Source organism: Podarcis erhardii (genome assembly GCF_964252035.2).
Source record: "Podarcis erhardii genome assembly, chromosome: 13".
In the NCBI taxonomy this organism is placed as follows: Eukaryota; Metazoa; Chordata; class Lepidosauria; order Squamata; family Lacertidae; genus Podarcis; species Podarcis erhardii.
In genome coordinates, this window is record NC_138502.1 from 20,111,258 (window position 1) to 20,136,264 (window position 25,007).

Here is a 25,007-nt window from a genome sequence, read left to right on the forward strand (position 1 = left end):
GATGTAAAAAGAGAATGTTTTCCATTTTGCCCTTTATTTGTAACATACATCACTGTTTGTTATACTGCTGTTTGTCTTTACTCAAAACTATGCTATCTGTCCCTCTGCCCCTCTGCCCATTGTGGCAAAATTATTTAATTTACATAATTAATTAATTACATAAATTATGTAATTTCTGTTGGAATTATCTGATATCCCTATTCACAAGTCTTCAATCCTGTCGTTCTCTGTTCTCTCCCTTGAGAAAACCCAGGAGCTTTAAGACACAGCCTACCTGATATGTCAGGTCAGCTGAGCTTCTACCCCATTCCCCTCCCACCCCAAACACATAATTCCCCCCTCAGCTTGCTCTTGTATTTCTTGTTGCCACTGGTCCAGCAGTGCCTGCCATCATCATTAATTAAATTTCTATCCCACCCTACATTGCAAAGTGACACGTGTATGATATTGTTCATGCACAACGTAAACAAAAGTAGCCACCTCAGGTAAACAAACATGGTGACTAACTCTCTGTTTGTGTTACTGCTGCAAAACAGAACAGGGCTGTGGGGAGTGCCTCTGCCTCCACCACCATGCTGCTCTTATGTCTGGCTGCTGCTTTTGAAATGGGGAGTCTCCCCCCCACATGGAGGCTCCCAATGTATATTTGAATCCTATGCCCAGGTATTCACTTGTACATGCAAGTGACCTACTGTGGTCACATTCACACTAGGTAAAAAAAAGGTAAAGGACCCCTGGACGGTTAAGTCCAGTCAAAGGCGACTATGAGATGCGGTACGCATCTCATTTTCAGGCCAAGGGAGCTGATGTTTGTCCACAGACAGCTTTCCAGGTCATATGACCAGCATGACTAAACAGCTTCTGGTGCAATGGAACACCGTGATGGAAGCCAGAGCTCATGAAAATGCCGTTTACCTTCCCGCCACAGCGGTACCTATTTATCTACTTGCATTGGAGTGCTTTCGAACTGCTAGATTGGCAGGAGCTGGGACAGAGCAACGGGAGCACACCCTGTTGTGGGGATTCGAACCACTGACCTTCTGCTTGGCAAGACCAAGAGGCTCAGTGGTTTAGACCACAGCACCACCCGCGTCCATAGCTGTCAACTTTCCCCTTTTTTAAAGTGAAATTTCCTTATTCCAAATAGGATTCCTCGCAAGAAAAGGGAAAGGTTGACAGCTTTGCCCGCGTCCCCTACATTCACACTATCCATTTAAAGCACTGTGATAATACTCAAAGCTGTCATTTAATAAATTTTTATTGAAATTTTTCCATAAAAAACAATAAACCAATCCATTTATATATCACATATTTCGCCTTGTTTGGACCTCCCTCAACTTCTCTGACAATCTTTCGTAGTTCAAATCCTCTCCTCACATTCCTTCATTAAATATTGCCATTAAATGTTATATTTCTATCCTTGCTTGCCTTTTGGCAATACTCCTTCTATTTTCACAAAGCTTCTTTGAAACACGCTAGCGTTGTGCTATCCTCACATATGTTTTTCAAATACTCTGTAAATTTCCCCCAGTCCTCAATGAATTTCTGGTCTTTTTGGTATCTAATTTTCCCTGTTAATTTGTCTAACTCTGCGTAGTCTGTTAGTTTTAACCTCCATTCCTCCAAAGTCGGAACCTCTTCTTGTTTCCACCTCTGGGCCAACAATATCCTTGCTGCGACGATAGCATATTGAAACAGTTTACAGTCTCTCCTACTTATATCCGTTCTTGTTATTCCCAGCAGAAAGAGTTCTGGTTTCTTAACAAAGCTATATTTTAGCATTTTCTTTAGTTCATTGTGTATCATCTCCCAGAACCCCCTTACTTTTTTACAGTCCCACCACATGTGCATAAATGTACCTTCCTCAAAGCTGTCATAACTGATAATTTGAGTAAAGCTGGCAGAGGAACCTTTGGCTTCCGGACTTTGCTGAGCTACAACTCCCATAAGCCCCATCAAGCATGGTCAATGTCTAGGGATGATGGGGATTTTAGTTCAGAAACATCTGGAGGCCACAGTTTCCCCACATGTGGAGAACATGATACAACACACCCTCTTTTTAATTCAGAAACGACCCCACCCCATGTCCTGACTCTTGTTTGTTTTTCCTAACAGGACATCAAAACTATCTCACTTCCAAGCAAACTTGGGGAACTACCAGCTCTTGAACCCAGAACCCAATGCTAAGTGGTTGAAACTCTCCCAAGTGATCGTGAACAAGCACTATGCTGGAGATGGGACCAGTGGAGATATAGCTCTGGTTCAGTTGGAACATCCCGTACGCTTCACCAAAAGCATCCTCCCAGCCTGTCTCCCAGATGCTAAGGTCCAGATCCCAAATGGCACCCTTTGTTGGGTGACGGGATGGGGAGCTCCACAATATGGAGGTGAGGTGCTGTAGCTCAGGGGCAGACAGCTGCTTTGATTGCAGAAAGTTCCAGTTTTAATCCCTGGCAAAGATCCTTACCTGGAACCCTAAAGACCTGCTGATGGTTAGCTTGGAGCTGAACTTTAGTCTGACTCGCTGTAAGGCATGTTTTCCAAAATGGGCTAAAATGGTTCAGCTGCGTGGCACTTTTGGAATGGGTGTGGATTAAGGTGCTCAGTGAGGTTCATGTTTGCTTTTAACCTGTATTTTAATAGGCTTTCTCCCCCACCCCTTTGTACATAAACCACACTGGGACCTTCTTCTGCAGGGCAGTATAGAAATGTCATAAATAAATAAATAAATAAATAAATAAATAAATAAATAAGAGCACAGAGAACACATGGTTCAGAAGGTTTGGGGATTTAAGGGGACAGATAACCTCTGTAACCACTTGACTGGAAGTATGATGTGAGATATAACTGCTTGGGATAATACAGATTTGTGTCTCTGAGGGTGGGATATAATAATAATAATAATAATAATAATAATAATAATAATAATAATAATTTATTATTTGTACCCCGCCCATCTGGCTGGGTTTCCCCAGCCACTCTGGGCGGCTTCCATAAAAACCAGAAATACACTAAAATATCACAGATTAAAAACTTCCCTGAACAGGGCTGCCTTAAGATGTCTTCTGAATGTCAGGTAGTTATTTATCGCTTTGACATCTGATGGGAGGGCGTTCCACAAGGCGGGTGCCACTACCGAGAAGGCCCTCTGCCTGGTTCCCTGTAGCTTTGCTTCTCGTAATGAGGGAACCGCCAGAAGGCCCTCGGCGCTGGACCTCAGCGTCCGGCAGAACGATGGGGGTGGAGACGCTCCTTCAGGTATATATTAAAAAACAAACAAAAGAAATTGTTATTGTTAATAATAACAAATAATTCAGAGTTCATGTGGTGAAAAGGGCAGATAAGGAAGGGGCTTGATAGGGTCTGGATACTTAGAAGGTGCAAATCAAGGGGAACTGAGATGTGAATTACTTCATGAGGGATACCTTTATCTGTGTGCCAATATGGTTCCCTCTAGATGTTTTGGACTACAACTCCCATCAGCCCCTGCTGTTGCAGCTAGATCCAAAACATTTGGACGGCACCAGGTTGGCAAAGACTGGGATAGAGAGAGCAGCTTAGACCAGAGTACTTAGCCATGACTGAGGTGAAAAGGAAAGGTGAAATTAGTGGCAAGACGTTTGAAATTCTGTTGTTACGTGGTTAGATCAGAGATGGGCAACTTGAGGCACTTTAGATGTTATCCTCCAGCTCTCATCTGTGGCAAGGTTAGAAGCAAGTGTCTCACATTTTCCCAGTGCATTTTCCTATCACTTTCCACATCACAACAAGTCAGATCTTTTGGGTAAGTGGATTTGTTGTGTAAGACCTCCAATCAACTACATTGTGTGACCTGAATTTGCCAGTATATTTTTGAAACACCCACTGTTGTTTCTGAGGTGGATTTGCATCCCTTTCCTCTTGCAGTATTTAATTTATTCTGAATTGCTTGATTTCTCACTCCTCCTCCTCTTCCATCCATGCCATCTTAATTTTGCCTCAAGCTACCCTCCGGGCTCCCAAGACCCTGCAACAGCTCCAGGTGCCCTTGATAGACACAAGATCCTGTGATGCCATGTACCACATTGGCACTGGTATCCCCCCCAGTATCCGACAGATCCAGGATGACATGATCTGCGCTGGCTATGCCGAAGGAGAGAAAGATGCATGTTTGGTAAGAAAGGAGTACCAGTGGATATACAAATGGCAGAGCAGCAGTGAGGGCATAGGGCAAGGATGAGGAACCTGTGTCCTTCCAGATGTGGTTGGATTTCTCCTAAATCCATTCCGTCTCACTTATTCCCTCTGCACCCTCCACTTACTAATAACCCTGTAACTGTGGGCCACAACTGTGGCACAAAGCCAATCAAATAAGATATTATATTTAACAAAAGCGTTTACATTTATTTATATCGAGATTAGAAAGTGAACAACCTTATCTGGTTTAAAATAGTACTGTATCTTTAAGTCAGTATACACTTTGGTAGCTTGTTACTGTCACTTTAAATATCAACACATTGTATCCAGCTATTAATGTTAAAGTGAGACAGCTTTAAGGATGCAGTTGCCTCCCCCCCACCCAAACCCCAGTTAAGTCTCACCAACAGTCGTACCTTGGAAGTCGAACAGCTTAGTTCCTGAACGTTTTGGCTCCCAAACGCCGCAAACCCGGAAGTGACTGTTCCAGTTTGCGAACTATTTTTGGAACTTGAATGTCCAGTGTGGCTTCTGAGGCTTCTGATTGGCTGCAGGAGGCTGTGCTTTGGTTTTCAAATGTTTTGGAAGTCAAACGGACTTCCGGAACGGATTCCGTTTGACTTCCAAGGTACGACTGTAGTTGAGGACTTTGTTGGAAGCCTCTTCTCCCAACCTCTTACTGACTTATCAAAGTGTAGGTTTGTCTTGCTGTACTACTTGGAAATTTCGCCTCTGGGATTCCTACTGCTCATCAGAAACAGACATTCCAGGTTGCTTCTCATTTCCCCCCGTCCAACAATTCTCCCCTTGCCTCTTCAGCCTAAGCCAAGCAATTCAGTCAGCCCAACAAGTATTTGGCCACCAAACTGCTCTACCTCCATCTTAGGTCTGCTTTCTTATTCCATTACCCTCATCCTCTGCTGTCTTCTTCTTCTGGCTGAACACCAAGCACCAACAACTCCAACTGTCTCTCTGCTGACCAGCACATGGCTTTATATATACTTCCTCTAGGCCCTCTAGTCCAGTCCCAGCCAATCAGAGTGTCCAGCTGAAAATTCTAAACCTGCACCCACCAATCAAAATGTGCAGGCATTCTATACTTCTTTTGCTACGGAGAATTCTAAAGCCTTTCTTCACAGTTGTCAGTTAAGGCTTCTGTTGGCAGTTAAACTGACTTTGGCCATACCAAGACAGAAAACTTCCCACCTAAAATACATTACAATCAGTGCTTTTCTTCTAGAAAAAAAGGGTGCTGGTACTGTGTACCCTTGAGCACACCCAGAAAAAAAGAACTGATTACAATGTATATTACAATTCAGATGTATTTTACACATTACACAATGCTCATTAAAACCTGATTCGAATAAATAGGATTTCCCTCCATACATTCTGAAGAAATTTGGAGAACCAGATGTCAGCCACTAGGGGGGAAATTGCTGCTACTAGCTGTCGAGACTCCAAGGAGTTTTGTCGCTGTTGCTGTCACAACTACAAAACACATGGGACCTATAGTGCAAAAATTGTGTTTGTGTGTAGGGGGATATTCAGGGAAACTTCGTGCTCCTTCCTAAAATTTGCTGGGAAAAGTTCCAGTAGGACTATTTAGCTCAGTTTTCACTACACCTGTCTGGACGTCCTTTAGCCTAACTCCCAAGGTAGGTTTAGCCTGTTGTTTCCTAGTGTGGAGGAGAGGGTGTACTGTCCATGCTCAGAGGCAGCCTGGAAAAGGGATTTTTTTATTCTAGCTATACCTTTAGTAGGCACAAGTCATAGGTGACAGAGATCTTACCCAGGGAGATGGTTGTGCGTGCAAGTGGAACGTCCTGGCAGTGGTTGGCTGGTAGCACCAGGCTCAACATAAAACAGATAAGGTCTGGAGCAAGGGGCATGTTACAAACTCTCACCAGCTGCTTTCCTTAACCTAGGGCGACTCCGGAGGTCCCTTGGTCTGTCAAGAGGATGGTGCTTGGTTTGTAGTGGGCATTGTGAGCTGGGGTGAAATGTGTGCCATCCCCAACCGCCCAGGCGTCTACACCCGTGTTGGCTTCTACGAGGACTGGATAAAGAGGCACTACGCAGGAGCTCAGTTTGGCCTCGTGAATGTCACTTATTACAGGGACGCTTCATCTGCGTTGGCCTCCACCCTTGTCCTCAAAGAGTTCCTGCTACTGCTCACTGCCTCCTGCCTCACTGCCATTCTTTTGACATAGAGGGATATGAGTGTGTTCCAATGTTTCCCTCACTCAAACGAAGTGTTATGGGAAACAAACAAACAAAAACCCAGGTTATTTTCACCAAAAAAAAAAAAAAAAAAAATGTGTCTGAAGATTACTGGTAGTTCAGTAGCTTCTGCTGTTCTATCATATACCTCTGGGATGTATCAGGAATGCAGTTCTGAGTGGATGGATTCTGGAATATTCTGGAAAGTTCCATGTTTTGATGAAGAGAACAACAAGAAGGACAACGTTAGACTTTATGGACTTATAGAACATTGGAGGTGTGGGGAGCGATATTTTCTGGTGAGGGAGCAGGACTTCTTCACTTGGAACACTGCCCTCTAAGCTCTCCCCCTCTCCGCTGCTTAAAATATCCCTTATATTGGAACAGGGGTTCTTGCATCCTGCCCTAAAAGGTGCTAATTTTGTGAACTGTTGACTATACATATGCACATTTGCACAGTCTATGCAGACCACAACATTTCTTACTTCACAGAGTAGAATTTGAATTCTATTGAAATCTCCTAACAGCTGTGGCTGTTGGGGGGAGCCCATGCATTAAAAGGAGGAAGTTGTGGGGCTGTATGAGCAAAACACCCCTCACTGCCACCTCCATGCTCCCTGATCTCTGCGTCTTAATCAAACGTTTTATTCCTATAGTGATACAAATACAACATACATTTGAAGCAATAGGATACCTGGGACCTCTGTGAGGGGAATAGGGGTCTCCCAACAAATCTCAGCACCGTTAACAAACTACAGGTCCCAGCATTCCTTGGGGAGGGGGAAGCCATGACTGTTTTAAAGGGTATCATACTGCTTCAAATGTATGAATGTGAATGTGGCCAAAATGAATGATTCTCTCTGTGAAAAGGGACCCTGATTGGGCCAGGGCCTCTCCTCACATAGAAGAGCACAATGCACATGCATCACTACACAAACAACATTCCTTCTGTTGTAGTTTGAGCACATGGATGCCGTGTGTGTGTGGTAGTGCTGTGTGGAGTATGCAGGGCTTATTAGCACAGCCTTTGAGTCCCCACCACACCTTCTTTTGACATGTGGAGGGAATCATGTGAACCCCCATAAAGTGGTCCTAATCAGGGGAGTGACTGGAAGGTAGTTTTGTACAAGGGTGTGTGGTGTGGTGAGGGACAGAGATGACAACCTCCTCATGTGATTACAGTGGTACCCCGAGTTACAAACACCTCAGGTTACAAACGCTTCAGGTTACAAACTCTGCTAACCTGGAAGAGTTACCTCGAGTTGAGAACTTTGCCCCAGGATGAGAACGGAAATCATGTGCCGGTGGCACAGCGGCAGCAAGAGACCCCATTAGCGAAAGTACACCTCGAGTTAAGAACAGTTTCAGGTTAAGAACGGACCTCCGGAACAAATTAAGTTCGTAACTAGAGATACCACTGTAGTTTGGCCTCTTTCCCTCCTCCCCTATCCTGCCCTACGTTTTCCAGGGCAAAGATGGCCTCAGAATCCAAAACTCAGCAGCACGCCATCTTGCTACCCACTTCCTTCCCTCCTTTCTTCCAGAATTCACTGCTTTGTGGTGTGTGAAGAGTTGGGGATGGGTGAGGAAGGGTGTCATTTCAGCGTTTAGCAACTTGTGCCTAAAAGACTAGTGAGAAACACACACACACCTACTTCCTTACATGACATATTTACTAGAAGGAAATTACAAAGCCTATGCCAGAGAGCCACATTCAGACCAAAGAGGCTAGTCCCCATGGTGCATTGAAACTTCTTTCCACCAGCACCATATTGTTCGGCTTTTAGTTGGGCATTGCTGTGGTGCATTACCTCTTCTTATTTGTGGGGAACCAGAAAATAAGGAACCACTGCTGACTCCTATTTTGCTCCCACCATGGTATGTATCTTTCAAAACCTGTTACCCACTGCCACCTTATATCTGTAACATGCTGTTTACTAAACCTTTCAGTGTAATCCAGTGGCTGTGGTACTTTAGATGTGATACAAAAACCAAGCAAACAACTTTATCAGTAGTAAATACAAATAACAAGATGTTATTTATTTATTATTAACTATAAAAGTAAAATAAGGCAAAAACTATGCCTAAATTGGTTACTGTTTCTCTGAGACTTGTGGTTTTTTTTAATAAGGGTACTACTGTTACAAATGGCAGCTGCTTTCAAATACAGAAAGTTACTTATGAGTAATTTGTAATGCATAGTTCCTATTAAATTTATATGCCAGTTAGTCTCTCTTCTCACCACTGCCAGGCAGATAGGACTTCTGCTGGTTTCCTATGAACCAGGCATGCAGGCACTTCTCTCTTTGGTCAGCTTCAGAAGCCTCTCTGCTAATCTTTGGCTTAAGCCAGTGTTTCAGCTTCTGGAGGGCAAACTCAGTCTCAGACAATGATTCTTTGTGAAGTGTTTAAACTAGCCTATTTCTGTTCCAGCCCCACTGCAATTCAACCAGATTTGAGTGGCACATAATTCTCTCCCATCACCTGACTACTTTTCCTATCCAATGAGTGACCAAGGACTTCAAGCCAATCAAGGAAAACCCACTCTTTAGTGCTAAATTGGAGCAAATGTCAATCTGGAGAAAACCTGAATTCCCGGTTTGCTCTGACTAAGCACTAAAGAGTAGTTTTCCCTGGGGGTGGGGGAAAGGGGAAGTGTGGATAAGCCCTAAGCAACCACCAGCCACCAATGGATACTTAGCATTTTAAACTTAACCGTTCACATGACCCCCAAATGCACAATATTGTAAAAGGTGATTTCTCCACAATTGCAGAGACATTGCTGCTTTCTCACTGAAACACATGGCAAAAGATGTTTGTTGCTCATTGGGTAGTACAGATGTCTAGTGGTTGACAGCTGACTCATGGCACTTTATTGTTTCCAACTGTTCTTCCCAATTTGTTGGAGTTCTGGTTGTAACTGAAAACACACCTGCCTTTTGACACCGCCTTTGTACGTTTTTAGGACACACCTAAATTCTGTGATTGTAAGTTGTTTTAAGCTATTTTTAAATATTGTGTTTTAATCGTTGTAACCCGCCCTGCTGCTGCTGCAGCAGCAACAACAACAACTTCCACATCCCAGCCCCCAACTCTGAAATCTACAAGTGAAAGAGGGAATTTTTGCAGTGGATTTGATTTGATCACAGGCCAAATGTATTTTTATTTCCATACCACAGAGAGTATCGCTATACTACAAATATTGGTTTGATATCATTTGAGGGGGGTTCCCTGAAAACTCTAGTTTGGCTCAGGTACTGAGAATTGTCTCTTTGAAGCACCTCCTTGCCTGCCACCCAAACTAGGCATTGCCTGAGAGATGTGAGATGTCTCCCAGTATGTGTGCTCATAAATCTAAAGTTGTTGTGCAAGTTTGCCTGTTTGAGAAGAAGGAAGAAGTGGAGGCTGCTGGACAAGGGGCTGTGTGGCCTGAAGGGCTAACTTAACCCTTTCCTTTCTTGCATTTGTCAGTTCGTGGAACTGTGCACTTGTAGGTTATTTGCATGTATTACTCAATTAGTGTACTGTCTGTGTACCTTTATTTCTTTAGAGCTTTTGTACTAAGCTCTTCAGCCAAAAAGGCTCTCTTGAGTGGTTTATATACCACCCATTAGAACAAGATAGTTCCTGTCTACAGGCTTACACCCCCCCCCCCTTTTTTAAAGACATACAAGGGAAAGGGGACAAGGAGGGAAGAGGGAAAAAAGCAAACCCAGGTGCCAATTCCTAAATAACAGCTCATCTAATGACCAGATGGCATAGGAATAGTTCAGGGGAAGGAGGTGTGTGATGGAGCTGGAATGAGGCCTGCTTCTCATTTCTCCCACTGAGGCAGCCTGATGGAAAGGCTACCACTGGGTGGCAGTAGAGGGAGATGGTGCCCTATTGGAACAAACAGCCATTTGAGTTTTCTCCAGATAGACGTTTGCTCCAATTTAGCACTAGAGAGAGTGGGTTTCCCCTGGGAAAGGAGCAGGATAAGGGGAAAACTGCTCAGATCCATACCTAGAAAGTGTGGGTCAAAGGGAAAACTGCTCATACCTGTGCTTTCTCAGCACGGGATTAGTGGAAGTATGAACGAGCCCTAAGTCCTACTTCCCATTTCTCCCACTGATGTAGCCTGATGGAAATAGCTGAGCTGTACACCAGGGGTAGGCAGCCTAAGGCCCGAGGGCCAGATGCGGCCTAAGCGCCTTCTCAATCCGGCCCGCAGATGGTCTGGCAATCAGCATGTTTTTACATGAGTAGAATATGTCCTTTTATTTAAAATGCATCTCTGGGTTATTTGTAGGGCATAGGAATTCATTCATATATATTTTTTCAAAATATAGTCCGGCCCCCCACAAGGTGTGAGGGACAGTGGACGGGCTCATGGCTGAAAAAGGTTGCTGACCCCTGCTGTACACATTAGCAAGTGTACACAAATACTTGTATATGGGGTGTCAAGAATCTGGTGATAGAGGTGAATGGCTGCTTTGTGCATTCAAGAGCAGAATTATATATTTATAACATTTCCTAAGAGAGTGTCACAAGACTATTTCTCTCCTAACCCCCTCCCCCCCGCATTTGATACTATCGCCTAATAAAGGCTTGCAGAGCAACATTGCTCAAATTCCTCTCAATTTAAGAGTCACCTCAGGTCAGAGAGAAGTATTTCTCAATCCAGGTGTCAAGGTTCAAAGAGTTTATTGTGAAGGGAAGGAAAGAGATAGACAAGGAAATGCGGGAGCCCACATACCAGACGGGGCTCCTTTACTCACATGATGGGTGGGGAAGAGGATTTCACCACGGAGTTACGGAGTTACGTGCGTGTTACAAAAATATGTCACATGATACACAGTACAAACAATAAATAAAGTCATAAATATATACACTTGGCACCATGCTGGTAAATCAACTTCATGTCATGAAATAAACCAGGCCAGAATGTTTATAGCAGCTGAGATTTTGCATTGGTGAGAACAGCAAAACCCCATGAACAGAGGTAGCGAATGGTAGGTTTGGTGTATCTGATATATATGTTGTTGAAAGGAAGAAAAGGCCCTTGGGTATAGGGTGGTATATAAATTCAATAAATAATAATAATAATAACTCCTGTGCCCCCCGAACATCCACATCATACATTTGAATAATAAGAATCCTGTGCCCCCCGAACATTCACATCATACATTTGAAGCACTCTTCTATCCCTTTAACAGTCATCATGGCTCCTCCCCCAAAGAATTCTGGGAACTGTAGTTTATTAAGGGTTCTGAGTCCACAGACCTACAGTTCCCAGCACCCATAAGAAACTACAGTTCCCAGGATTCTCAACGACTGGTATAAGAGTGTTTTAAAGGTATGGTGTGGTTGTATGTCGTAACAGACTTTTTATTCAGAAGCAAGAAAGAACCGGTTTATCCTGAGTGTGAGGCTAGCTTTCCTCCTCTGCTATATCTTTAGGCAGTATAATTCCCAGAGGGGGAAACAATTTTAGGCTTTTGACTATCCACCCCCATCTTTTAAGACACCGAGGATCAAACTACACATGTTGTTAAGAGGTCTGTCCAATTTATGTGGTTCTCAAAGTTACAGCAACTGCAGAGCCCCCCTAAATTGGATCACAGCCATGGGAGAGAGAAGGGGCAACCTTTCCTCCTCTCCATATTCCCTGCTCTTTTCAGGAAGAGGTCTGCTCTATACAACATTGTGTTCAAGCATCTCTTGCCTACCTGACAAGCTTTCCCCATGAAAAACCACCCCTTAAAGCTGAATGAGAGCAAACATCAATTTGGGTTTTCTGTGGATTGACGCTTGCTCCGATTGAGCTTTAAAGAGTGGGTTTTCACAGGGAAAGCTCAGGAGCATAAAAATGGTGCTCAGTTTTAAATTGCAGACTGTGCCTGGAAAGAGCAGGGGAAAAGCTAAGTGTGGATAAGCCTAGAGTGTGTGTAGTCCCATCTATGTTTGGCTCTGACTCCCTGCACCCCTTTGACTCTGAGCCTGAAGGCTTTGAAAGATTACCCCAAGGGAATGCAACCTGCAACAGCAAAAGGTTGCCCATCCCTGCTTTAGTAGCTGCATGACAGGCAGAAATCACATGGCTGACATGAGTCATTAGCGCTTTTTTTTGCTGCTGCATCACATAGTTGTCATGAGCCAACCATGTGATGCAGCAGCAAAAGAAGCTAATGCTATTCTAGGCTGCATCAACAGAAGTATAGTGTCCAGATCAAGAGAAGTAATTGTACCATTCTGTTCTGCCTTGATCAGAGCACAACTGGAATAGTGTGTCCAGTTCTGACTGCCACAATTTAAGTAGGATAATGACAAGCTAGAACGTGTGCAGAGGAGGACAGCCAAGATGATCAAGGATCTGGAACCCAAGCCTTAGAAGGAACAGTTGAGGGAGTTGGGTATGTTTAGCCTGGAAAACAGGAAACTGAGAGAAGATATGATAGCCATCTTTAAGGGCTGTCACATAGAAGGTGGAGCAAGCTTGTTTTCTCCTGATCTGGTGGGACATGGATCAATGGCTTCAGGTTACAAAAAAGGAGATTCCAACTAAATATCTGGAAGAACTTTCTGACAGTAAGAGCTGTTTGACAGTGGAACAGACTCTCTTGAAGGTGGTAGACTTTCCTTCCTTGGAGGTTTTTAAAAAGAGGTTGGAATCCATCTGTCATGGATTCTCTAGCTGAGATTCCTTCATTGCATGATTTGGACTAGATGACCCTTAGGGTCACTTCAAGCTCTACAATTTATGATTCTTTGAAATCAACAGTAGGTGATATTCTGTCCATTGCATCTCCTCCATGCTAGGAGGAAGGCCCACCTGCTGATTTCAGCCTGCTTGCTAGCTGCTAGAGGTGATGGACCCTGAGGGAGGGGGCTTTTGCTCAGTGAGATACAACACATGCATGCAGAAGCTACCTGGTTGGACAACTGGAATTTATTGATAGGGATGGGGAATGTTCCCATTTGAAACCCTGGAGAGCTGCTGCCAGCCAGTCAGTAATGAGCTAGATGGACCTGACTTGGTATAAAGCCACTTCTTGCACTGACCGGCTAAATGACAGCAACCCTATGACCTTTTCCTGGAGCTTAAGACAGATTTGAGCATGGATATGAACATAGGAAGAGTCAGCTATCTTAGGCCAATGGCCCACCTAGTTCAGCAGAAGATCAAAAGAACCGTTCTTGGGAACTGGAATCCTGCCTGCATATCCTCACATTTTAAGGAGAGAGGCCTCTGATAGCCACAAGAGCAGAGCCACTTCCAGATTTGAGGGGTCCCCAGGCAAAGTGCCTTCTGATGGGGCCCTGACATTAACCCTGCAACAAGCTTAGTAGTGGAGGGCAGCAGGAGTAGTGTGATCTGTGGTGAGTGGACCACAATTGTAACTACCCACATTGTCCCAATGGAGCACCACTCCATAGGCAGTTTAAGCCAGCAGCTTCCCAGCCACTGGATAGCTGTTTTGTAAGCCTGAGCCTGGGTTGAAGGAGGACCAACAGGCCCACAACATGTTTTAGCATGGATATGGCTGAGGATGCCAACTGAGTACTATTGCTGGGCATGCTCAGTGGCTGAGAAAAAAATATCCAGGTGTTAATCTTTCTGCTCCAATCCCTTGCAGCAAAACTTGTTCCTGGAGTGGAGGACTGAGTCCATGAAGAAAAATGTGAAATAAATTTCAGAAATGGTAATGGGGATGGGATATCCCCTTAATTTCTGAATGCCCACAAATTTGTGTATCAGAAAGGCCAAGAAGGACTGCTTTAGCCGACAGTCACTTCTTAAAACCGTACAGCAGCAGAGCTTGAAGTCTCCTTGATGGCCTCACTGGCAGTTCTGATGATCTCCATCCTCTTCCAAACTAAGCCTGCAGGATTGGCACAAAGGTGTCCCCAGGAAAAAGGGGCTGCCCTCCTTTTCCAGAGAGTCTACTCAGAAGATCGTAGCAAAACGACAGTGGCTATGATGATGGAGATGAAGCTAAGACTTCCAGCTGATGCTCCATTGATGGTGCTTCTGTTGTTCACTGTTGACCCATGGCCTTTGGTTTCCACGCTGGTGAAAGTCAGCTCTGGTATCAGGCTGTGGATCCATGACTGATAGGATGTGACACGGGCATAAACACCAGGGCGATTCTTCTGTGCACACCCTTCTCCCCAGCTCACCACGCCTGCGAGGAGCCAGGAGTCCCCCATTCGGCAGGCTAGTGGTCCTCCTGAATCACCCTGTGCAGAGAAAACCCAAATAGATTATGGGAAATGCAGGTACAGGCAGTGGGCAGAGTAAGCCAATTGGCACCTGGGGCGGCGCGTGTGCCCTGTGCCAAGGGCCAGGGCCAGCCGCCCACGGGGCAGGGCAAGCCAGGGCAGGACACTCCAAGGAGTCTGCCTGTCTCCTCCCATTCAGCCACTCTACAGGTGAGGCGGAGGCAGTGGGTGGAGCAGCATGGAGCCTGTGGGTGCCCAAGGCATCGTGTCACTCACAGGAGAGATGGATGGCTCGGGTGCGCTGCAGCCTCTGCGGTGAGTGCCGCCAGGCATTTTGTCACCCCCCTCAGTGGTGACACCTGGGGCGGACCACCCCCACTGCATCCCTCTTCCACCGCCTCTGGGCACAGAGAAGGGAGCTGATGCCCAAGAGCTATGGCAAGGGCAGTAGCTCAGTAGCAGAGCATCTGCTTTGCATTTGGAAGGTCCCAAGTTTAATGTCTAGCAGATTCAGGTAGGACTGGGAGGGAGTCTTATCTGAAACACTGGCGAGCTGCTGTCTCTCACTGTAGGTGAGATTGAACTAGATGGACCAAAGATCTGGATGTACTAATAATGGACTAGAACTGATCTGGGTCTCACCTGGCAGGCATCCCGATGTCCAGCAGCAAAGCCAGCACATATCATGTCATTTTTAATGTCCTTTGTGAGTTTGAGCTCTCCGGAGTCTTGGTGATAGAGGGCATTGCATGTGTTTGTGCTGATTATGGGGACCTCTAGCTTTTGGAGTATATCAGAGGTTTGCTGTTTGTCTGAAACAGGAGCAAGATAAGAGAATCGGTGCCATTGTATAATGAAACATTAAAATGGTGATGCTCTGCAACCAAAGGGATTTCATTTCTGTCTCCCTGGAGTTATTGGAACAGACTGGGAATGATTGCAGACTGCATTCTTTGCAAATCCCTGCGCATGGATCAGGTCTTCGCTACCTACCAGATTTTGCATGTCACAGAATGGTCGCTGCATTTATCAGAAATTTAGAGCTATGCAGATTGCAGATTTAAGTTTCAAAACACTATATATATAAATATATATCCGCTTGAATATGTATTTTGAGAGAAGATACACTTTATAAATCCATTTTTTTAGAGGATTTCATAAAACAAACAAATTCAAGTACAAAATGGAATTATGGTTAAAATTATGTGAGTGACAGGTTCTAGACATATATCCCTGTTTGTATAATTGGCTTACAAGTTGTCACACATCACCCAAAATATTTCAAAGAGAGACTCCTTTGTTAGCTGCAATTTATTTGCAAACCTGACACTAACAGACTTTGGATTCAATAGGGGATTAGGAATGGCTCACTCACCACAAAAGGTAATTGTTCCTGTTTAGGCATTAATGTACATTATTCATCTTGCTTGGCCAATTCATCACCAGTTGGGAGCGTGTCACACCCACTCTTTTTCCTCTTTTGATGGGATCTCATTTTCATTTTTCTTGGCATACGATTGTGGCACACCTGTCTCTTAGATTGCTCAGCTTTCGGGCCTCGCTTTCTAAAGACATTCTGACACTCTATCATCTATCTATCATCTATCTATCTATCTATCTATCTATCTATCTATCTATCTATCTATCATCTATCATCTATCTATCATCTATCCAATCTATCTCTATCATCTATCTATCATCTGTCTGTCTGTCTGTCCGTCTGTCTGTCTGTCTGTCTGTCTGTCTGTCTGTCTGTCTGTCTGTCTGTCTATATCTATCTATCTATCTATCTATCTATCTATCTATCTATCTATCTATCTATCATCTATCTATCATCTATCATCTATCTCTCTATCTATCATCTATCACCTATCCATTCACACCTTGCGGGTCCCACACCATGCATCTGATGAAGAAGGCATGTGAAAGCTTCTGGCCCCATAGATGTGCTAAGATGGAATCCTATTCACACACTTGCCAGGGCATAAGTCACATTGAGCTACATGATTTTTTTCTTCTGAACAGACTCATCGCATTCATGTTCATGTTTAAGGTGCCATTTGGTTCATTATTTTTAATGAGAACTTAGATTCTGTTGTTGGGAGCTAGACCATTAGGGTAGAGATTACCTCCCCTGGCTTTCCCCCTAATGGATTTCTATTTTATCTATATTATCTTACAATTCATCTTTTGTAAGTTGCTATTCCCATTATACAAAAGTGGTAGTAACAGTAACAATAATAAAAAAACAGTAGTAGTGGTAGTTTATTAATGCTTGGGCCATAGGCCATTCACATATATAAATAGGTACGATACAAAAACCAATAGTATAAAATACTGCATAAAATCACATTGCTACCTAGCAATGATAAAAATTACAAACATTTTATAGGTGATATAGAATATTTTTTTGATTATAGAATGCTCTTATGAACAAAGCTGGAATTATCTCTAGTTTGTTTCCCTTTTTGTCTTTCTCTTATTTTGGGGAATCCTTTGCACTATGTTGCACAAATGAAAGCCCACTTTGTGGCAGCCATAATTGTGTGCTCCTTTCCCCACTTCCCTTGGAACCAGGCATTCAGGAGGAAAAAATGGTAGCTACCAACCACACTTTTAAATAGCTCTTCTTGCCTCTACCCCTGGGCACAACTTTATTTGCCTTTAAGAGCTGTATAAATAAACAGAAATCCAGCAAGTAGAGCATTTCCTGACCTGCAGATGCTGTTACAGCTGGATTTCTTCACTTACAGGACTTCTGCCTGTCACAAAACTGTTAGAGACTCAGTAGCCAAAAATTACAAGCTCCAGACTAGTCCTGCTGCCTTGTGTCTGTGAACTGCTATTGTTAGGGATTAACTGGAGAAATCAGAGGGAGAGAGAGAGAGAGAGAGAGAGAGAAGAAGAAGAAGAAGAAGAAGAAGAAGAAGAAGAAGAAGAAGAAGAAGGAGAAGACAAAGAAGAAGCTGGAGTATTATAGACTCAGACATGCATAGCTAAGGTCTCTCGCTGCCTAAGGGCACACCAGTACCATAAAGTACTGTATATATTGGTTTCATAACACTAGAATTGCTGGGTCTTCTTCCAGAAGGATCTTGGGAACTGGAGTTTGGTGAGGGGTGATGATTCTCTGTTAAAGATTCTTAACTCATCCCACACCCAGAATTACAATTCCCAGGACTCCCAAGAAAGAGGGAATGGCTGTTAAACCACTTATAGTCTGGAGCATAAATTCCCCTCTAATGCAGCCTTCTCCAACCTGGTACCTTCCAGATGTTTTGGACTACTGTTCCTATAATTTCCTCGCCATTGGCCATGCTGGGGTGGCTGATAGGAGTTATCCCTAGTTTGTTTCAGCAGAGGCAGCTAGACTGGTGACTGGGAGTGGCCACCGGGACCACACAACACTGGTTCTGAGAGATCTGCATTGGCTCCCAGTACGTTTCTGAGCACGATTCAAAGTGTTGGTGCTGATCTTTAAAGCCCTAAACGGCCTTGGTCCAGTATACCTGAAGGAGCATCTCCACCTCCATTGTTCAGGCCGGACAGTGAGATCCAGCGCTGAGGGCCTTCTGGCGGTTCCCTCGCTGCGAGAAGCTAAGTTACAGGGAACCAGACTTTTCGGTAGTGGCACCCACCCTGTGGAACGCCCTCCCACCAGATGTCAAAGAGAAAAATTACTAACAAACTTTTAGAAAACATCTGAAGGCAGCCCTGTTTAGGGAAGCTTTTAATGTTTAATAGGTATTTTAGTGTTTTGTTGGAAGCCGCCCAGAGTGGCTGGGGAAACCCAGCTAGATGGGCGGGGTATAAATAAATATAATAATAATAATAATAATAATAATAATAATAATAATTCTCTCTTTTGAACCTACCTCTGCCTTGCACATCTCCCCAACCCGTGACCCAGCACATGTGTCCTGGAGGGAAGATGACATCGGAATCAGGGACACAGATGGGGACGATCCATTGAGAGAAATTCACTGGCCTGTCCAGCTGCAGCAGAGCAATGTCTCCGGATTTCACATCCCCCTCGTATGTAGGATTGAGGATGATGCGTTTCACAGCAGTGGTGATGGAATGGGGACCAGGACTGGAGAGTTTCAGTACTCCGAGCATCACTGTGAAGTTGGAAGGTATGCTGAGCCTAGAGAGACACAATGGGGTTGAGGAGACAGAGAGAATGACAGCGAATTCTTATCCTTAGGGTTAAGTAGATGGAACAGGTTAAGGAGTTGGGTTGTGTGAAACAAATCCCAATATTTCCCATTTTTAATTTGCACCCCCAATTTTAAAAAAGTTCAATTTGATTTTTATCAGCTGATCTTTCAGGATTATCTCTAGATAAATAAAACTATTAAGTAAACATTCAAAATAATGCTGTTATTTTAAAATAATGATTTAAAATAATTTAAAAATCAGCTGAAATCTATTCAAAAACTAGTTAAATAAGAAAGTTTTAGCCTGGTGCTGAAAGCTTTTCAAGCTTGTTGGCAGACAAGCAGCCCAGGGAGGCATATTACAGAACCAGGGAGCCACCATTGAAACAGCTCATTTTCCAATCACCATCCACCAACGTTCTGAGGGTGGGGGCACCCAGTGAAGGGCGACCGAGACACATCTTGGAGTATGGGCAGATTCCAGTGGAAGGATGTAGCACTTCGGTTCTTTTCGTTGCAACCTCCTTCAATATCCCTTCAATTACTGTTCGGTTTAGAGATTTGGAGAGAAAAAAACCACCACCAATGTGTAAAATGGTTCACCATCCCTGCAGAAAAGCACTGGGCTGGTCCAACCCAAGTTAGTAATTTATAGATAGTACTGGAATCAGTGGGCATTTTTGAACTCAGTGCTGTCCACCAGTGCTGTCTACAGCTGTGCACAAGTGATTGACCAGTGCACGTAGCTTAAGATCTTCATTTTGTCCCAAACAAGCCATGATCTGAAGGTTCATTCTTGGCTTCCTGCTTGCTGTTCTGCATCTATTTTCACACAGCTTTTGCTGAAATCGACACATTGAAGCCAACGTAGACAAAAAAACCCAACCAACTGAATTAGGCCAGTTATGATAAACATTATTGTCCTGAGAAATCTGTGAGCATGAAAAGAGGCCCTTAAAAATGAATATTTCAACATTCAGCATTGAAAGCCGACTTTGTAAAATGTGTGTGAAATCTAATTTCAGTGATACTTGAGGGATGGATGGGATTGGAAAGGCATACTTACAGTTTAAAACAATGTGAGGCTGTGATGACCCACTGATCAGTGATGAGGGACCCTCCGCAGTGGTATGCTCCATCCAACCTTATGCTGACCTGCCAAGGCCATTCTCCATCCTGCGAGTCTTTTCCCCCTATGATCCGGCTTAGGATTCCCTGTTTTCCACATACTGAGGAAGATATCATTATTAGGACAGGTCTCTCAGTGGCTATTAAGCATAATTGTTAAATAGAGCTTCTGTGTTCTGATGCAGCAGACAAGTATATATGGCATACCAGTTACTAGTATAACTGCACCAGTTGACGCTCTATTATGCTTCTTCTTAACTGAGGGGGCTATGCATGTTCCATCTGCCCTAAAAGTTTATAGTGCAAAAGTGGTTGCAACTATGGCCTATGCAGTCCCCTTATGGGGCGCCTTTGTAAACCTCATGCCTCTGGTGACATTGCAAAATCTTTTTTCAAAATCCTTTTGAAATTACCCTCCTGTGTAAGCAACTCTGCCATTCGCTTAGAACTTATGACCCCCTCCTTAGAGATTCTGATGTGGAGACATGCCTTTAATTATTGGCTGTCCCTTTGGCATAAATTGCCAAATTACCATCTTATTCAGTGCCTTTGGAGAGATGAATTCACCAGCCCATGGGCAAGAAAAATCCATTCCAAACTGTTGTCTTATGGAATCTCTCCTTCCGATATACTTAATTTAGATCTAATTACAGCTAAAAAGGTCATCAAACAAAGATTGGAGGAGGTTGATTTGCAACAAAATCTTACTACAGGTGGAGGTACATGTTCCCCTATAAATCAGGGCATTACATCTATGTCCCAGATACCTCGATATCTGTCTACCTTATCGGCTGCGTCGCATAGATTCGCATTTGTTAGAGCCAGATTTAATGTGTTCCCCTCAAATGTGCTGAGCAATAGATTTTCTAACGGTAAAACCTCTGTTTTATGCGCATGTGACAACAAATCAATAGAATCCCTTTATCATATCTTGTTTAATTGCCCCTTATACATTGTTCCCCGATCAAGAATTCTGAGTTCAATCATTCTGGAAATTGTTGCTAAACCACCTGAATTACATCTAGCTTATCTACTCCAGGATATTGACTCTTATAGAACATTACAGGTTGCCAGATTCCTGATTTCAGTTCTTTCATATAAAAGACTTCATGGAATGCTGCATGACTATTAAAAATCTAGTAAACTCTATGCACCAGCTTTATCTTCAAGGCCTTAATACGGTACATCTAGAGATTGTAAGTAATGTGAAGGAGATTATGCGTTGAAATATTTTAGTTGATATTTTAGATTGTAAAATGCTATTTTATTTATTGAATTGTTTTACCTTGTGGGCTTATAGCCGAATAAAGTATTATCTATCTATCTAGAACTGCACCAGTTGCTAGGGGGACAAGGCAACACAGGATGCTTCTATGGTCCTGAACGCATCTACTTGGCCACTGTAGGTTGTGGTGTGGTTCAGGGAACCAGCCAGCCTGCCATGCCCCTTTTCAGGCTACTCTATTCCATATTCTTTCCCCTAAGTTTTCCACCCATCCCCACACAGTGGACATACCATTCTGTAGCCATTGAGCATGTCCAGTCCTTATTATAATATTTTTTCCAGCCCTTCAGTTCCTTCTCCCATATATATATTACTTCTGCAAACCATGGGATTCGCCCAAACTTGCCAACATCACCCACTTGACAGTCACATTCTGGCAGCATAAAGAATGGCACTCAGAGAATCAGGCTATGTATACACCATACATTTAAAGTATCCGTCCTTGTAAGAGCAACAATTCCCAGTACCCTTAATTAACTACACTTCTCAGGTTTCTTGGGTGGGAAATGTGCTTTAAATATATGGTGTGTATGCAGCCTGTGTCTCATGTTCATCTATAGGGTGATATTGCAGTTTTAGCATGCAGGTCCTTGTGAGGCAAGACACTAGTGCTATTCTAATTTGATAGGGTTATAGCAGCCATGATCCACAGGGCTCTGTGACCAAGACCACTGTTCTCCACAGGGATTCCTTATCTCTAAACATTTCAATTGAATAATTTTCCTAATTAAAAACTCATCGGCTTCAAGCACAATAAAAGCATATAGAAATAGTACTCACTTCTGCTTGCATAACTTGGGTTGGCATCTGAAAAGAAAAGAAAAAGGGGTCAAAACAAAATCAATGTATTGGAACTAGAATCTACAGTCACACCGTGAAGGCTGCTGAACTATCATACCCCTGCCTAGGCTGGCTTTGGATCATCTGGGATGGGGCACCAAGGAATTTCTTTGACAGTCTGTTAGTGCTGCTCCCAAATGCTCCCCTAATTACAGTTACCCAGCAACCGCAACACACTCTCTTCTGATCCTTTCAAAATGGTGGGAAAGTTACGTTGCACAAGCAGAAATCCTCGGACTTGCAGATGTGTTTTGTTGGATACTGCCCATTATCTTGTAATGACTTGCCAGATGGTTATATTAAATGTAAATATTGTGGCTGAGAGCTATACATTCATCCCCCATGACTAAACATGTTGTTTTGGATTCAGAACTAGACTGTGTTGGGCAGTGTAATTGTTGGAGCTAAGATGTGCCTTCCTTGATTCTGCCAATGCATTTAAGGAACCAGCCAAATACTCAAAACATGGCTCATCTTCCTGACTTTCAAGTCCATTCTACTCTGTTCATGGTGAGAATGAAGTGAAAAAAGACAACACAGGCATTTAATCATCACATTAATTTATATCAACACAGGAAATTGCTTTATCCTAAGTCAGAACCTGGGGCATATTGCAATCAAAACACATGCTCTATCACTGAGCTACAGCCCTTCAGACTATATACTGACAAGTATATTTTTTAAAAAATACTTCAAAATAAATTGCTTTAAGAATGAGCAGTTGATTACACTTGTCATTAGTTCTATCTTTTTTTAAAAAAAAAATCGAATGTAATCATCTCCTATTTTGGTTGAAAATATAGCCTACTTGTAAGACCTTGGAACTAGCCCCTCTAGAAACTCAGATTCAAGATGACTAATTTTCACTAAAGCAGTTAAGGTCTTGCAAAGTCTGCTTGCCACACATCGATCAGCACCAACTGGCAGCTGTGGTTTGGCAAATGATAACTTGACTTCAAGATGTATTGTAAACATTTTCACCCCTAAATACCACCACTAAAAACTTACAATACCCTAAGCCAATAAAATCATTAAACAAACTAAAACATTAAAAGTAAAGCTTAAAAGCAAAGACATATAGAAATAAAAACTTCAATTTTGTAATTAAACCCCACTGAAATTCAGATAAAGTAAGGAAAAAATGAACTTTGATGATAATTGTAACCCTTGGGCAGGCTCATACAGGAAGAGACAGTCTTTTGGATAATCTGGTCCTAAACCATTTATGACTTTGTAAATGGTGGCCTAGTTCTTGCAAAGTTGACTTGGTTTGCTTTGTTCTGGAAAACTTAGCTCAAGCAAAGCATATCTTAATTTCAATTGACTGAGTTTAAAAGAAATTTAGGAATGCATATCCTATTGTCCAATGACCAGGCTGATCCGATGTGGGGAAGTCCTCTCATTCCTCAGGGTGGAATGCAAAGGGCCAACAAGCCAAGTGAGGCTCATTCTTACAGTCTTTCACAGTGCATTTCACCACCCATCACACAGTTTTTAAGTCGGTCCCCAGGACAGGCACTGATGGTAGGCCCTCCTGCTGGGGCGCTGATCACCTTCTCCAGATTACTGTGTGGTGATGTGGGGTGGAGGGTCCATTGTGCCCCCTACTGGTGGTGAGGAATATTAACTCATGCAGAAAAATGTTCCACTTACCCATCAGCACCTGCAGAAGCATCAGTACCGTCAATCCCATTAACCTTCTTTTCCCCCCTGGCACTTGTCCTTGATGCCCCATATTGCTACAGCTTTCCTCCTCCTCCTCTTCTTCTTCTTCTTCTTCTTCTTCTTCTTCCTTTTTAAATTGATTGTAGGTAAGCAGAGGTAGAATATGGCACTCTTTCAAGAAGGAGCATCTGAGACACACTTTACTATTTATGTGGTGCAAGCTTTGGGTGCTTATATATGGCACCCCAGGAGGGCGTATTCACACTGGGAATGCTGCCAGATATGGGAGTTTGTCAGCTGGGAATGTTACGAAACCTGTTGGGTAAATGCTGCTTGATGCTTCTAACCTGCCTCCTTCCTTCCAAATGTCTTCATTTCCCTGTTTCTAACTCTATTGTATATCCATTTCCCTGTTTCTCATGACTGCTATGTGGCCTTAATCCTTCCTTCCCACTCATCACAGTGGTTTCTGCATGCACCATAAGGTCAACTCTCTCTGTCTTCAAAGACATCTCTACAATGTTCAGTCTGGTTTTCACCCCCTGCAGCTACGAGTTCATGTATTCCTTCCAGTTTTCATGGGAAAGTGCCCACACAGTGTCATTTCAGCTATACCTTAACATGTTCTAACCCACCTCTCCATTCAATAGGGGTGGTACATGGGTGGACCTCAAAGTCCACTGTTAGAATGGTGGGAGAGGTACCGTATTTTTCGCTCTATAGGACACACCTGGTTTTAGAGGGGGAGAATAAGTAAAAAACCCTCTGCCCCTCTCTGCACAGCACCTCTTCAGCGAAGCCCCTTCCATTTATCCTCCTGCTTAGCTGAAGGGACGCTGCGCCTTAGCTGAAGGGGCACCTACCCTTCAGCGAAAGGAACCCGAAGCCTCCGGTGCGCAGCGGGAGTTTCCGCCATGCTCCGGAGGCTTCAGGCGGCTATCTGGAGAGCGAGAGGGGTCGGTGCGTACCTACCCCTCTCACTCTCCAGATAGCCTGTGGTTCCTTTCGTTTGTGGGGCTGGCGGTGGGGAAAGCCGAGCTTCCCTCGCCGCCAGCCCCGGGGAGCAGCGGGAAGGCTGCACGCAGCCTTCCCGCTGCTCCCCAACCTGCTGCCTTCGGAGCGCAGCGCAAGTTCCCGCTGCGCTCCGCAGGCTTCGGGTTCCTTTTGCTGAAGCCGGGAGAGCAAGACTCTCCGGGCTTCAGCGAAAGGAACCTGATGCCTCCGAAGCGCAGCGGGAACTCGTGCTGCACTCTGAAGGCTTCAGGCGGCTACAGCGAAAGCAAAGCAAAGTCTCCAGAGCATGGAGGGAACGCTCCCTCTGCGCTTCG

General features: G+C 43.8%; 2 protein-coding genes across 2 annotated transcripts in view; one reads left to right on the top strand and one right to left on the bottom strand.

Annotated features, from left to right (window-relative positions):
• The window catches only part of LOC309328439 (transmembrane protease serine 9-like), a 29,964-nt gene extending 21,467 nt beyond the window's left edge, over window positions 1-8,497 (top strand). Inside the window, exons 11-13 of the mRNA XM_081838435.1 lie at window positions 2,116-2,387; window positions 3,984-4,153; window positions 6,102-8,497. Of these exons, the coding sequence (XP_081694561.1) occupies window positions 2,116-2,387; window positions 3,984-4,153; window positions 6,102-6,386 (727 nt within the window). The 3' untranslated portion in view covers window positions 6,387-8,497. The remainder of the gene's footprint in view (window positions 1-2,115; window positions 2,388-3,983; window positions 4,154-6,101) is intronic.
• A 2,568-nt stretch (window positions 8,498-11,065) lies between these two features.
• On the bottom strand, window positions 11,066-23,882 carry LOC309327710 (serine protease 27-like). Its single transcript, XM_081837122.1, has 6 exons — window positions 23,668-23,882; window positions 21,955-21,981; window positions 19,828-19,990; window positions 18,477-18,748; window positions 15,244-15,413; window positions 11,066-14,619 (listed from the first exon to the last, which is right to left on the bottom strand). The coding sequence occupies exons 1-6, from the start codon at window positions 23,747-23,749 to the stop codon at window positions 14,323-14,325; spliced, it is 1,011 nt and encodes a 336-aa protein (XP_081693248.1). The 5' UTR covers window positions 23,750-23,882; the 3' UTR covers window positions 11,066-14,322.
• Window positions 23,883-25,007: the final 1,125 nt, after the last annotated feature.